Source organism: Sciurus carolinensis, chromosome 1 (assembly GCF_902686445.1).
Source record: "Sciurus carolinensis chromosome 1, mSciCar1.2, whole genome shotgun sequence".
In the NCBI taxonomy this organism is placed as follows: Eukaryota; Metazoa; Chordata; class Mammalia; order Rodentia; family Sciuridae; genus Sciurus; species Sciurus carolinensis.
Genome location: NC_062213.1, coordinates 185,000,289 through 185,016,169, shown reverse-complemented (window position 1 = coordinate 185,016,169; position 15,881 = coordinate 185,000,289). Strand labels below are relative to the sequence as shown.

The following is a 15,881-nucleotide window of genomic DNA, read 5'->3' as shown; positions in this document are numbered from 1 at the left end:
ATACATCAAAATCCAAAAAGAAAGAAAAACACCAAAAAACACAACTGTGCAACAGCCATTATGTTAGAAGTCAGACTCTGAAAACATCCCACCCAGCTATTAAAACGGCCATACTAAGCCAGGGGCTGGGCGCTGGAATGGAATTCGGGACTTTTCCTGTGTATAGTTTTATGTAAACTGTCCTCTTATGTTGCAGGGAACCTAACTTTAAATTTTTAACCAGTTGTGTTGGCTGAAGGGTGTCACATGAAGAGATCCGTGAGCTTTATGGAGCGTGGGTATTAAAACTCAAGAGCGCTCTTGAGGAAACCGAGCCTGTATAATCTTGATTCAACAGAAGCCAGGAGGACTGAGTCTGCTCTTGAGGAGTCCATTTAACTCTCCAGGAAAATTGTGCCAACTGAGCATCAAGAGGTGACAGTCTGTCTACCACCAAGTGTCGTCGTTTTTCTTTTGTCCAATTCACTGAGTGGTGGCCTAATGAGGGTTCGCCTTGGGTCAGGTGCTGTGTCCAGTGCCAAGGTTACAAGAATTCCAAAGTAGAAGTCCCTGACCTTCTGGGACTCAGAGCCCACTGGAGAAGACAGCCATCAATTTTAATCTTTGTCAACTGGACAAAAAAAACAGCACTTATTTTCTTTTAATTGGCATCTCATAACTAATTAGGTTAAACATTTTTCATACACTAATGGGCTATTTGCATTTTTCTTTTAAACTGTCTATTCATGTGTTTTATCCCACTTTTTTGGGGGGGGGGATTGAACCCAGAGGGCTTAACCACTGAGCCATATCCCTGGCCTCTTCTATTTTTTATTTTGAGACAGGGTCTCCCTAAGTTACAGAAGGCCTTGCTAAGTGGCTGAGGCTGACTTTGAACTTGTGATCCTCCTGCCTCAGTCTCCGGAGCAGCTGGGATTAAAGGTGTGCACTGCCGTGCCTGACTTTCCCACATTTTTATTTTATTTTATTTTATTTAATTTTATTTTATTTATTTATTTATTTATATTGTAAACAAATGGGATACATGTTGTTTCTCTGTTTGTACATGGCGTAAAGGCATACCATTTGTGTAATCATAAATTTACATAGGGTAATGTTGTTTGATTCATTCTGCCATTTTTTTCCCTTCCCCCCTACCCCTCCCCTCCCTCTATACAGTCCTTACTTCCTCCATTCTTTCCCACATTTTTAAATGGTGCATTATAGTTGTGCATACTGATGGGATTACATATTTGTACATGCACAGAATACACAATAGAACAACATAATCTGGCCAGTATTGTTCTATTCATGTCTTTTGCTCCTTTTTTTCTTACAAATTGGAAGAACTCTGGATATTGGAGACTGACTTTAGCCTCTTAACTATATTTTCACAGCTTGTCATTTGCTCAATTTTATTTATGGCACTCTTCTGATTGTAGAAATACCATTTTTAAAAAATTTAGACAACTATCGTTTTCCTTCATAGTTTTTTAGAATTGATATCTTCCATTCTTAGCCTCATATTTACCTTTAAACTTCTGAGGCATGCTTAACTTCCAAAAAAAATCAGTAACAAGAAATTTCCACTTAAACACAGTCTGGGTATGTTACATTTTGTGGTTCCTATTTGGATTGGGAGTGATATTTCATTGAATTTTTTAAATTATTATTTTTTTAAAAGTACAAATTTCTGTTCCATGCTGAAAGTTTATGAAAGGTCAAAAAGAATCACAAAAATCCCCCCCATTCCCCCATCTAGGTATAAACACTCTTGGCATTTTGTTCTACAACCACTGGTCTTTCACAGACACCTCCATCCCAAACCCCAAAAGACACAGGCTTCCTCCATCAATGGCGTCCCACTCTCTCCATCCCAAACCCCAAAAGACACAGGCTTCCTCCATCAATGGCGTCCCACTCTCTCCGCCATGTTTTCACTCCAGTGCTCGGGGCAGGGGACACTCGAGACTGACGACTCTGTTCATTTATACTCGCCTCCTCCTTGGCGGTGAGGCACGGATGTGGGCTGGTCAGATTCTAGGACCGTTAACATGGTCACTGGTGGGCAGGTGGGGTCCTTGCTTTACGTGAGCAGCTGTCCACTCAGCAATGGCCATGGAGGCCTGGGTACACCGTGCTCTTTCTTGCGTCTTCCTGCTTGCCCTTCCTCAGGCTGATGGGTATGCTGGACCTGCCTTTCATCTGAAGCTCTTAAAGCCAAAACTGGTTCCTGTGGTTCACTTGAAGTTACCAGATGACCCAGGGCTCTGCCTTTGAGTTTGGGGTCCAAGCCCTGCTCATGTTACAATGCCCTCCGTTGCCATTGATCCTTGTTTGAATCTGTTTCTTGAGAATCTCCCAAGGAGGAGGTCATGGTCCAGGGTAGGAGTCTATGATTACTACCCCCTCTGGTTAAACCATCACCTGTGTCCTGAAAGTCAACTGCTTATTCTTCACTGCACAATATAAAATAAACATTTCTCTAAGTCCATGGATTGTATTCTGCATGAATGATTTTTAATGACTATATTTTCCCCATCTTTGTGTGTACATGTATATATAATTTAAGTACCTAATTTATTACTTTATGTTCAGGTTATTTCTGATTTCTCTGTTACAAATACATTTCAAGGAATATCTTTATACACATAACTTTGCACAATTGCCAGAAGTAGGATTCCTCAGTCTTATGTTGTTGTATTGGTTAGGAACATTTAGAGGCAAATAACAAATCAACTAATTCTAGAATAAGAAAAAAAAAAGGCCTCACAGAGAAGAGAGAAACCAAGGGCAGATTTGCAGCTGGACTCAGTCTTTCTGCACATGGGACTGCTCTGCTTCTCAGTCCCCATGGAGAACAGGAGAGGGGACATCCATCACACTTGGTTTATATCTTCTTTTCTCAGGAGACGGACAAGCTCAGGCACAGGTAGCCTCTCTTCAGCCTAATTTTAAGTTCCCAAGGAAGGTCACTGATGGCCTCGGCTGGAGCCAGGTCAGATCTCTGGTCCAAGATCCTGTGGCTGTAGATGGTGCAGGGAGGGATGCCATGTTGTATGTTGTGCAGATGCCCACGGAGAGGCTGGCTACAGAGGTCACTGTGCACAGTGCAGGCACCACAGAATGTTCTGACCCAGATGGATCCCGCCATATTAAGGCTTTTGATGTGTATTCTCAAACCACCCACCGCCAACTGGGCATCTTCCTGCAACCTTTCCCATAGGACCCTCGTTAAAATAGTATCATTACATATTGCCTGTTCACGTTCCTAGCAGTGTTGATCATGACAGCCCAAAGAGGAAGCAACCCCTGCCCACAGATGGATGAAGAGATAAACAATACGTGACGTATACCTGTCATGGGATGTAACTCAGCCTTAGGAAGGAAGGAGATCCTGCCACATGGGATAATGTGGGTGGACCTTGAGGGCATTAGGCTAAGCGAAATAAACCAATCACAAAAGACAAATAGCGCATGGTTCCACTTAAGTGAGGGGACCAGAATAGCCAGATTCTCAGGGACAGACAGTCAAGCGTGGTGGCTGGGGCAGGGGGAGGGGAAGATGCTCTTTAGGGGGTAGAGTTTGTTTCACAGTATAAAAAAAATTTCCGGAAATGGATGGTCGTGACGGCGACACAACATTGTGAATGTACTTAGTGTCACTGAATTGTGTGCTTGAACATGGGCCCTGTATTTTACTGTAATTAAAAATAAAGTTACTCAGGCTACAGCATTCTCCAGTATAAAACAGTCCACCTTTTGTGTTTAGTGCTTTTTGCTTTGGGTTCTACATTTGAGGCTGCTATCGTCACTGGCCATCCTTTCATTTTTAAACTGTGTCACTTTGCCTCAGCTATGTTCCTAGTATACAAAATAGTCCTGAATGCTGTTTAGCTGAATATGAGAGTCTTTTCTTTTTAGAAATGCTTTTGTTAGTGCATTACAGTTGTACGTAATACTGGGTTTGTTTGGACACCAGCTTACGTGCGTGGAACATAATTTGCTCCATCTGAGTCCCCGTACTTCCTCTTTCTCTCCCCTCCTCCCTCCCTCTATTCCTCTTCCTCTACTCTACTGGTCTTCCTTCTATTTATTTACTGCTTTTTAATTGGTGCTTTATAGATACACGTGTGCTCAGTGGCAGAGCACTTGCCTGGCATGTGTGAGGTCCTGAGTTTTATCCCCTGCACCACAAAAAAAGGTTATGAAGAGTCTTCTTAAAAATAGAGAGTTGGACTTCAATAAACTTGCATTTTTCAAGATAAAGAAGAGATTTTATTTTTAATACTTTATCTTATCCTCTGTGTTCAGTATTTTTGTTCCTAAACAGTCTTCTTTGCTTTCTACCTTTATATTAAGATGATTTATTTGCCTCTTTTTAGTGATTTAGAAGCATTTTTATAGAGAGTAGAAGTATACTCAATAAATTTACTAGTGACTATAATATAGACTTGAAGCCCTTATTTCTCTAATTAACACAGTCAACAATTGACCCCACCCAGTGAAAGATGAGGACATTTTCCTATTTCTCTTCTATCTATTTGGGCACTTGTTAATATAAAACTATTATTTTAATATTTTAAGAGTGGTTGCTGTATTTGCATTCTGCTTTGAATTTCTATTTTCAATTATTACTTAGACTTAAATCTGTGCTTAGCTGGTACCAACGATTCCCACTTTACTCTTTTCTTTAATATGTGTCCTTTATTTTGAGTTCTTGGTTCACTCTGCCTTGTCTGATTATGTCCTTGAGTGACAGCTCAGATTGAGACTAGGGTAGTAGTCTCATTAAGCTCCCACATCCAACAGGTGACTGCTTCTTCCCTTCACACCGACATTTTTCTCCCTTGCACACTTACTGAAATGTGTCTTTTATTTTTCTGCAATCCAATGCCAAACATTGGCCTGAGAATTGCCGACTTGGGTTCCTTTAAGGAAACTTTCTCAGCCTGGATTCTAGTGGATTTCTCCTACCCTCCATCCTGAGAATTTGAAAACACTGCCTGGCTGTTTTCAATTTCTCCTGCTATACAGTCAGCCCGTTCACTCTACCTAAACAGGCCTTCCTTCATCTCAGGAAAGTTGCATTTATTTCTGTTTCATCCTTTCGGCTCTTTTCTTTATAGATATATATTTTCCATCCGTAGGCAGGATCTTTCTTCACTGGTCTCCTCTTCACCATCTTCTCCCAACCAAGTTCAAGTCTCTGTCCCTCTCCTTCCTCCTGCAAACATTTTTGGGTTTGTTCTCCACTTTTCTCAATAGTTTTTCTACAGTGTAGGTTCTCCTTGCTGATCCCTGGGCTGATTTAAATTGTTACTGCATTTCTTTTCAATCTTATTTCTTGCTATCTAGCTTCCCTTTTAGTTACAAATTTTAATTTGAAACAGTCACAAAAGTATAGGAAAAGTTGGGATTGGTTTATTTCACCTAGCACGATATTCTCCAATTCCATCCATTTATCTGCAAATGCCATCATATTATTCTTCCTTATGGCTGAATAATATTCCATTGTGTATATATACTACAGTTCTTTTATCCATTCATCTGTTGAAGGTCATCTAGGTTGGTTCCACAATCTAGCTATTGTAAATTGAGCTGCTATAAACATTGATGTGGCTGCACTATGGTACTATGCTAATTTTAAGTCCTTTGGGTATAAACCGAGGAATGGGATAACTGGGTCAAAAGGTGGGTTTATTCCAAGTTTTCTGAGGAATCTTCACACTGCTTTATGAATCTACATCATGCACAACCATAGAAATGAAAAGTTGTACCCATCAATTAATCAAAATGCAGTCTGTAAACATTTTTTTAAAAAGTTGGAACGGTAGCACCAAAACCTTTAATTCCATGAAATGTTTGACTAAAAGTAGCTCACATGATGCCTCGTGACCCTGGAATTTTTTAGCATATATTTTCTACAAACAAGCATATTCTTCCACACAACCATTAAGCAACCATCAAGATCAGGAGATGAGCGTCATATGTCACTGCCCTTGAATCTCCCACCTCATGCAAGATTCCCTGCTTGTCCCAGTAAAGTCTCAAGCAGCAGACGGCTCCAGCTCAGCATCGTGTGGTGCTGGTTCCATGTCTCTGTGGCCTCCTGTAGTCTGGTCCAGTTCCACAGTCTTTCCTTGACCTTCGTGGCCTTTACACGTTTGCCAAATACATGCAGTGAATTTCTAGCACGCTCCTCATTTTGGTTTGTCCTCTGCGTCCTCCTGAGTAGACTCAGGTCGTGCATCTTTGGACCGTCGCGGGAGGGATGGCCAGTTCTTCTCACTGTGTCCTCTCAGCCAGTGTCTGATTTCTGGGGGTCCCATCCCTGATGATCCTGACCAGAATCCTGTGGTCATGGTGGCAAATTCTAGCTTCTCCACTCGAAAGCCATTCTAGCTCTTTTTGCAGTTATTTTAAAGGATGCAGTTTGGAACTATGCAAATATTCCATTCTCATAAAACTTGCAATGCATTCGCTTATGTCTGTGTGGTTAGACATAGTGTCTTGCCTTATTCACCAGGCGGCCATTTGTTACCTTTACTAATGACTTCGATGTTGTTCAAATCAGCCCCAGTATGGTCAGCAGGGGTTCCTTCAAGCCAGTCTCCAAGTCCTTTTGACAGCTCCATCTTTCCTTGGGCATCTCCTTATTTTCTGCTGTAAGATGCTTTCTGGCTCATTTTCCACTTCTCTGCCCCAGTGCTGGGATGAGCCATTTCTTCTAGAAGCCTTGGTCCATTTTAGTGGAAAAGGCCATTTAGAAACCAGGATCTGGTGCTAGATGTGCTCCTTGTTACTGGGGAGACGTGGCTCCCAAGCCCTCTCACTTGAAAGAGCTAAGGCGTATGTGTGGGCACGAATGTAGACACACACACACACACACACACACACACACACACCCTCTGAGTCCTGAACTCTGCAATGCACGCTGATATCTCCAATTCAGAGGTAGGACGTACCACTGGCTATATCCTACGTGTTGCTCCTCCTGTGTTTCTAAGTCTCTGTTCTGCCATGAGGAGCCTGCCTTCTGTTATCCTTAGCCTATTAACTATTAACTGGACCCTAGTTCTCATCCCCCTGTCACTCTGCCTCCTCACCTACCCACGCTCCGACCCCCCACCCCCTGCTGGTTTGCTTTGTCTCCAAAACCCTACACAGCTGCTGCTCGTCTTGCTCTGAGCTCTGACACCCCAGGCCGGCTCGCTCTTGTATAGAAGCCCTCTCGCCCGCCATGGGCTTCAGCTTCCCATGCCAGGCAGCCCCGCAGGGTGGACTTCCTTCTCCCCTCCGTGGCCTGGATCACAAAGGTTCCCCTTCCTTCCCACCTTGACAGGTGTGGACATCCGTTCTGCCTTGTTCCATCTAATGGCCTTGGGACTGGATTGTCCAGGAAGGGAAAGGATTTAGTTCCTCTTATATTTATCCCTCAGTCCAGAAATCTCTTTTCATCTCTGCCTGTTGTTTTGACAGCCTTCCTTTTATTTGGAGTCCATGTGATCTATACTCCTATGTAAAAGCAGAAGCAGAGACTTTCTAAAATTTACTTCTATTACCTAAACAATATGTCTTTTTAAGGAAAAATTTCTCTGCAATTTAAACCTTATTTTCTCTTTTTGAAAACAGTCATAGAATATTTTCATAGGTTCCCTTAAGGTATTTTCTTCTGCTGCTAATTGATCATTATATAAAAAGAAAGTAAGCCAGGCACAGCGACACAAGTCTGTAATCCCAGCAGCTCGGGAGGCTGAGGCAGGAGGATCCAAAGCCAGCCTCAGCAAAAAGTGAGAAGCTAAGCAACTTAGTGAGGCCCTATCTGTAAATCAAATACAAAATTGGGCTGGGGATGTGGCTCAGTGGTTAAGTGCCCCTGAGTTCAATCCCCGGTATCCAAAAACAAAAAAACAAAAAGTTACTTAAGTTACTTAGGGCTGATATTAGCCCATAGGAAGGTGGACATTCTCTGCCCCACCTGAGCCCCACTCCCAGCTGTTTGCAGCTCTAACTTTTGTTTCCTTTAGTTCTCCTCTGAAGTACCACCTCTTTGGTTGCCCTCATTGCTCCACAGGGAGTAGACCTCCTCTCTGTTCTACTTGCTGTCTTACTCTTACTTGTTTCTTCCATAGCCCTTGTTACAAACTGCAGAGATTTATATCGCCCACTTACTTGTTTGCTCTCTCCCTCTCTTTGGCGGAAGGAATCTCAAGGGGTAGCAGGCATTTTACGGAACAAGAAGGAGGGGCAGTCAGTAAAGATACAAAAGATGCGCAACCTCATTAACATAAAGGTGAAATGCCAGTCCATGAATCCACCAGATTGATCAAATGTAAAGGTCCCATAAAACCCAGTGTATGCAAGGGTGCAGAGCAATGGAAACAAATACTTCCTGACTTGCTAGGAAGAGTGTAAATTGTTACGACCAATTTGTAAGACAAACCTCTCATTACTGGGTGAAATCGCATACACGTGCACGCTTATAACGTCATGACTCTGGAAGGGCTTGTTCTCCAGAGAAACTCTTATGAAGGTGTGCAACATTCATAAGAAGGAATGTACAACAACAACATTCTTACTGTTTGAAATAAAAGGACCTAAGTTTTCATTAACAATAAACTAGATGAACAATTGCATTTTCATGTGATGGAATACTATACGGCACTGAAAATGAGCTAAGAACAATCATACGCATCTGCATGAATTTCAAACACTTGATTTTTTAAGTGAAACAAATCAAGCCAATGAAGAATATTGGCTGTGGTTTGCCTCACAAAGATATGCAAGAAACTTGCTCACCCGTGTGGCAATTTCAAGCACTGGTGGCACCTTGAAGAAGTGGGAACTAGTGGGAGATAGGTCACTGGAAGTCCTGCCTTGGATGTAGTTCCTACTGCATCCTGGTTAGTTTTTGTGAGAGTGGGTTACAAAAACAGTGAGCCTGGCTCCTTGGTCTCTCTGCCTTCCTGTTTCTCCATGTGATCTCTTCCACACATATTCCCACCCTTGTGATGCCATCCACTACAAAGCCCTCACCAGACGCTCAACTGAGGGGTCGCCTGGTCTTGGACTTTCAGTCTCCAAAACTCTGAAATCAATAAACCTCTTTTCTTTATGCATTAGCCAATCTGAGGCATTGTGTTATAGCAACAGCTCTAACAGACATTTATAGAATGATTCCATTTATGTAATGGAAATAACATGCAAAATTAAGCAAGGTTTATTTTTGGAGAAATACATATGTATAACAAAATTATAAAGAAAAGTAATGAATGATTCACAAAAACTTCAGGATTATGATTAACTCTAGGGGTAGGGGAGGAGAATGTGCTGAGGAAAGAGCAGGGACTTCGAAAGCCCAGTTGTTCTTTTTCTTAGGCTCAGTGGTGGTGTTCATTTTATTATTCTTTAAACTGCATATCCACGCTACATTCACTTCATATACCCATGACATTGTCTACATTTTGTCAAGATTCTGAGGCATGGGACGGGCCTCTTGCTTGCTTTGCCCTAGTCTGGGGCTTCTCCCATTTGAGTCCCCAGTCTAACACAGCAGTAGGTCCTCTCTTGACCCAGGCCTTTGCCCCCTCCTCTGGTCAATGAGACCTTGGACTGTGGTTGAAGCTGGGGCGTAAGGGCCACCTAGTCTGTTTGGGCTGCTCTAACAAGTTACCATAGCCTGGGTGGCTTATAGACAATAGGAATCACTTCTCACAGCTCTGGAGTCTGGGAAGTCCAAGATCACAGCCTTGGCAAATTGGGTGTCAGGTGAGGGTCTGCTCTCTGGTCCATGTCTATTCACTGTGTCCCTCATGGAGGAAGAGGTAAATGAGCTCCCTCGGGCCTCTCGGAAGGGCGCTAGTCCCCCTCATGAAAGCTTTGCCCACGTGATTGAATCACTCCCAAAGATCTCTCCTCCTAATACCACCTCCTTGGGGTTAAGATTTCAACATACAAATTTTAGGGGGACATAAGCATTCGGACTACAGCAAGGGCCGCTTGTCTCTTTTGCGAGGCAGAAGGGCACAGTGCCCACGATCCACCCTGAAGCAAGAGCCCTTTATGAGGACTTGCGCGGGAGAACTCAGGATTAAGGATGCCGGGTCTGGGCTGAGCCTCCTTCCCCTGGTCCTGCTTAGCTAGGAGTAAGAGATCTGGCCTAGCGCCAAGGTACCATCTCCCTGCCCCTCTAGAATGTTATAGTAATAACCACGAGAGACTGTTACCACCTCCACTGTTGCAATTGTGATCTCAAATGTCGCCCGTAGGCCTGTGCTAAAGGCTTGGTCACCAGCCTGTGGCACTATTGGGAAGTGGTGCAACCATCAGTGGAGGGAAGTGAGCTCACGAGGGGCGTGTCCTGGGGGGGACGCTGGGACCCGAGGCCCTCTTCTCCCTCTCTCTCTGCTTCCCAGCAGCATGCGGTGAGCAGCTTTGCTTCTCTGTACACTCCCTGCCTCACCACAGGACCAAAGCAAGGGGCTAAGCAGCCATGGACTGGAATCCCTAAACCTTGAGTGAAAATAAGCTTTTGCTCATTTAAGTAGTATATTTCAGGTATTTAGTCACAGTGACGGAAATCGGACATAGCCATTTATTGAGTACTTTTGTACCTCGGGCTGAAGTTAAGGATTTCCATGTGTTATATTATGTAACCCTGTGAGGTTAGTACTGATATCATTTCCATTTTGTGGCTAATGAAACTGAGGACTAGAAAAGTAAATTGAGAGACCTAAGATCTCACAGTCCACACGTGGCAGGGCCAGCATTTGAACCCAAGCCAGTGACTCGAGTCCGTGCTCACTCTAGGGAGCAGTGACAGAGAGTTGAAATGAAATCACTTCAAGGTGTGGGTTCCATTTTTTTGGGGGGGAGAGGTGTGTTCAACAAGAGGGCTGTGGGTACTGAGACCAATCCAGAGGGCAGAGTCTTGTCTCTGGGTCACCGCTCCTGGGATGGTGGCGGGAGCTGCCTGCCATCTTTACACTCTCTCTCTCTGGATCTGGTTTTCTACAGCTACCTCTTCCATGGGCTCAGGGCTGAGTTATGTTCAAGTTTCTATAAGTGCACTCACACCAGAGCTGATACTGCAGAAACCAAAGACCTGGGTATTGTTCCCAGTTCTATTTGCACATTCTGGGGATGTCCTGAAAACTTCCTTTGTCCTTGTTTCCTCATTTACAAAATGGGAGTGATAATATCTGCCTTCATTTTTTCAGTAATCTTAGAGGCCAAAAGGTCCAAACCATTCATTGCTTAGATGAATCAACAGCTCTCCTGTACAAAGGTCACAGTACCATGCACCCAACTCAGGGTGGAGCCAGGGTTGAAATCCGCTTTTCCTGATTTCTGTTTCAAACATATGTAATAATCTGTAAATTGTGAACATGGACATTCCTCCATGGGGGGGCTTAAGAGACCTTTCTATGATTTTGTTTTTCTAATGCAGTGTCTGCTATAACAACATGAGAAGATAGCCAGGTTCATAACTAACTTGGGATTCTTAGAAGAGAATGAGCTGCCAGCAACCCTGAACTCTTCATGCTCATCCTGTCTTTGTGCCTAAAATCACAGCATTCCTGAGAGTCAGCAGAGGCTCCAGATCCCTTTGGAGGGGAAGTACCCACTAGAGGGTGCTAAGGAACAAGTTTGGCACAGGTAAATGGACAGGTCAGCTCATGAGTTGATGTGGATGAATGAACTTGAGGAGACCTAGGCTCAGCACCCAGGATCAGACTCACGTTCTTCCGCCCCAGTGGTGTGATGAGAGGGAGAACTCGTACGGATGGAGTCCTGTGCTGGGAGCTCCCACACAGGCTAGTCCATTACCTCTCATGACTTCAAGGACTTTGAGACGTGGAGACTTAGGGAGGCTATGTGACTCACTAGAAGTCACACAGCTAGCAGATGGTGGAGTCAGGGGTCAAGTCCAATCTTGACTTGAGAGCCTGCCCTTCCCACCAGGACAAGATTCATACTGACCAGAGAAGGCGATGGCAAAGATCCCACCCGAGGCTGCATCATGGTGGAACTTGAGCAGGAGCTGGTTGGTTGAACTGTGCACTGTTTTCTTGGCCAAGCTCCGGGTGAAGACTCCGAGCTGTGGAGATGTCTGCTGTGGCCCATCCCTGCACGTAGGAAAGAAGGTCCTGGCATGTCACCAGTCACGGTGGCTGCCTGCTCTCCCTGGTGCCATCAGTGGCCTTAAGAGAGACCAGGAATGGGTGACTTATGACTCTTCTTTCTGCAATGTCCTAAACGCCTCTCTCCAATCCCCCCCGACTCTGTCTCCCAACGGAGTTGGTGGAATCAGTGAAGGTTCACCCTGATTCTTCTTCACCAGCCTAGTCCCTGAAACGGGGTCCGGGGTAACATGGGTGCCACAGTGCAGGGCTGAGAGTCTCCCTGCAGTCCTCCCATCTGTGCAGCCTTAGGACAGGGCTGAGGAATTGCTGTAGAACTTCACACTGTTATCCATGCCAGCCTCATTTTCTTGTCCCCAAAGAGACATACCCACATTGCCTTTCTGGACAAAGGATTTTACCCTGAGCACTTATCTAATCCCTCCTACCTGTTCTTACCTATTGCTTGGAAATTTAGTTAGAAATTAACTCAGGATAGTCTGGTTACAATGATCCAGAACTGGGAGTTTGGGAAAAGAATCCCACTATCCCCTGCTGATTCCCCCAATGGCACTAAGTTCCAAACAAAGGAATTTAAAAATTACAGGATAATTTTGTTCAGAGATCCAGTGGTATGGAAAAAATATTGTCTAGGAAACCTCCCTTATTCACAAAATATCTGTATTTTCATTTAAAAATTAACTTGTTGTATGATACATAACTTCATAAATCAGTGCTGAACTGTCCAGTTTAACCACTAGCCATATGTGGCTATGGACATTTAAGTTCATTAAAATTAAATAAAAATGTTAAATCAGTTCTTTGGTCACTCCACTTACATCCACATGCTCAGTAGCATGTGTCTAGGGGTTACCATGTTGGACCAAGCACTCGTTGGCACATGTGTCTAGTGGCTACCATATTGGATAGCATGGATGTAGAACACTTGTATCAGTGCAGAAAGTTCTGTTGGACAGCACTGGCTCAGCATGAGATGACCAGAGGGACTTTATAAAATTCTACTTCTTCCATTAGTCTGAGTAGCTTATCTTAGGAATATGTAGAAGATTGGTCTGAATTCTAGAAACATTGAGGAAAGCCTCATTATCCATGCCCACTCCCATTAACACCCCCTTTGGTACTTTCACTGGCCCCTAGGAAGGACCCAGGTTGGGAGCCCATTGCTCTCCCTTCAAGGAATCCTAATGACTAATGGTAGCTGAGCCTCAACCCAGCAGAGAGCCCACAACGCTCTTGTCTAACTGGTTGTTGGCATGGTGCCTGGCCCTACCAGATGGTGATGAAGTCTCCGGAGGGCTCTGTCTGCAGCAGGCTGAGGTTGAGGCGGACACCATGACCAATGGGCACAGTGATCATCCAGACACAGTCCTGGGAGCTGGAGTACGGACTGGGGTAACCCGGCGAGTACACGGTACCATTGGAAGAGGTGATATTCCCGCCGCAGGGAACTGCCAGGGAGGGGACACAAACAGATATGAGTTCTGGAGATTCCCCCCCACCTGTGAGCTCAGAGGGCTTCCTAACAAATCCCAGTTCCCAGCACCAGTGATTCCATCAGGGGGTTGTGTGGATGGAGGAAAGGAGACTGGGCTGGGCTGAGGGTGACCGGCTCTAGCCGCCAGCCCCACACTCCCCTGGCCCTCAATTGTCGCTGACGGTGCCTCTGCGGGCTGGTCTCACCCTTGGCCTCCTCTCTCTCCCTTCCTCATGGAAGAGTCCTGCCAAGCAGGAAGGACACAAGGAAACTTGTGTCCTCCTAGGAAAGGGAAGGAGCTGACATTAGGGCGAGGGCTGCAGTACTTTTTCTGGGAAAAACTAAGAAGTTAGGGAATGTCTCTTATTGTCTTTGATTCACTCTTTCGTGACCCTTCTGGACTTGACTTAGAGTTGAGGATGTTTGTGACGAGGCTGAGGTTGGGTCCAGGTCATGGGCAGGTTACTTATGGACCAGAGGACCCAGGATGAGTAGTGCAGTCTCTTGGAGCCTGTTTCCTCCCCAGTGAAGTGACGCTGAGAACACCACTCACAGAACCAGTGGCAAGTAGGCGCAGGGATGCCTGTCAAATGTTCAGCCCAGGCTGTCGACTCAGCTCAGTGGCACTGCGCTTGCCTAGCATGTGTGAGGCCCTGGTTTTGATCCCCAGCACCACGATAAGTAAATAAACATGTGAATGAGTAAATAAGTGAATAAACCCTTTGATCCAATATCTTACCCACAAAGGAGGCCTCTGCTACATAGATGTGGCCCTCTCAACTTATCTTCCTGTTCTCCCAAAGTAGGAGCTGATGTTAGATCCACTCTCATCTAGGTTTTAGGCAGGGGAGGAAGAGGCTTGAGGCCTCCATGGTATTTGGACTCAATTGTCAGGGATGTTGGGCAAAACAATAACACAACAGCAACAGAGCTCAAATACCCTGGTCCAGAATAATGAGTATTTAGGACTGATATGGAGCATCAAGCAGACATCTGAACAAGGGCAGATCAGACTGAGGAGAAAGAATTCCACCTGCAGAAGGTGGGGTTCCTGTGAATTTATCCTAAAAGCTGTGCACATGGACACACCACCTCTGCTCCATATGGGTAATATCCACCTGGTGCCAGGCAAGGCCTGGGGAGAGAGTAGGAACAGGGCACTCAAGTTTTGTCCTATGGTACCCACTGGGGCACAGCCAAGAATATCAGCATCGATGCCACAAGATGGGGCCTGTCTTCATCATGAAATGCCCAATGTCAAATGCCATGACATTTGGGGAAACCTGGCATCTGGTCTTCGGAGAGAAGTGTTTCCAGTAGAATTCATTTAGGCTCAGACCCAAGGGGTGACTGGGACTAAGCAGAGTGGAGAGGAATGTTACCTAGGAAGAAAGAGCATGGGAAGAAACAGAATACTGGGAGGGAAGCAGGCTGTGCTACCTTATGGTGTAGAGTCTACCCGAGGGAGAGGGGATGCCTGGCTGGCTTCTGAGCAGGGGCGTCTTGGGGGCCCACTCACGGCCTGCTGAAGAAAGTACTGAGGAATGAACGTAAGGCTGTGGGCGGACTGGCTCAGTGTGGGGTGACGTCCGGCCAGTGAGCAGGTGCATCTGTCTAATGGTGGCCTGGATTAAGGTGGAGGTGGTGGATTGAGGAGGATGCATGTGAAATAAAGTTAGCATACAGCAAGCAGGACTTGGTGCATATGGGAGAAGAGCAGAAGGGAGGGTGCCCAAATTAGGGGCTCCAGGCGTGCCCATTGCTCAATGGGGATTTCAGCCTCGTGACAGAAAGACGGTAAGTTCAGTTTCCAATATGTTGAGATGTAGAGGCCTCTGAAATAAGTGAAGGTAACAGTAATGGTAGTAATAATTAGAATAATAATAAGTGAAGATAATAAGTAAGCAATTAGATATTCAGGTATGGTTCTCAGGAGATACAGGATGCAGACAAAGATGGCATTTGGGGATATGAGAGTGGATGAGAGAAAGAAGAGAAGGCAGTCTAGAACAGAACTCCAAAGAAGAACAACGCCTAAGGGACAAAGAAGAGATGACCGTGAACGTGGGCACGGGCAGAAAGGCGGTGAGAAGAGCAAGAAAGTATGCGCTGACGAGATCAGGAAAGGAGCTTCCTCGGGAGGGAGAGGAGCTTCCGGCTCCGAGAGCAGACTGAGAAAGAATTGCTCTTGTCTCTCTCCCGTGATGACATAAAAAGGCGTAAAAAGGGAACAAAGCCCTCAGTGAGGCTGGTCACATGGCCAGAGAGTAGTTCCAGAATGA

The 15,881-nt window shown here is 45.1% G+C and overlaps 1 protein-coding gene across 1 annotated transcript in view; it reads right to left on the bottom strand.

The window, feature by feature from the left end:
- The window catches only part of Csmd2 (CUB and Sushi multiple domains 2), a 553,852-nt gene that overhangs the window by 72,373 nt on the left and 465,598 nt on the right, over positions 1-15,881 (bottom strand). Inside the window, 2 exon segments of the mRNA XM_047516471.1 lie at positions 11,965-12,110; positions 13,396-13,573. Of these exon segments, the coding sequence (XP_047372427.1) occupies positions 11,965-12,110; positions 13,396-13,573 (324 nt within the window).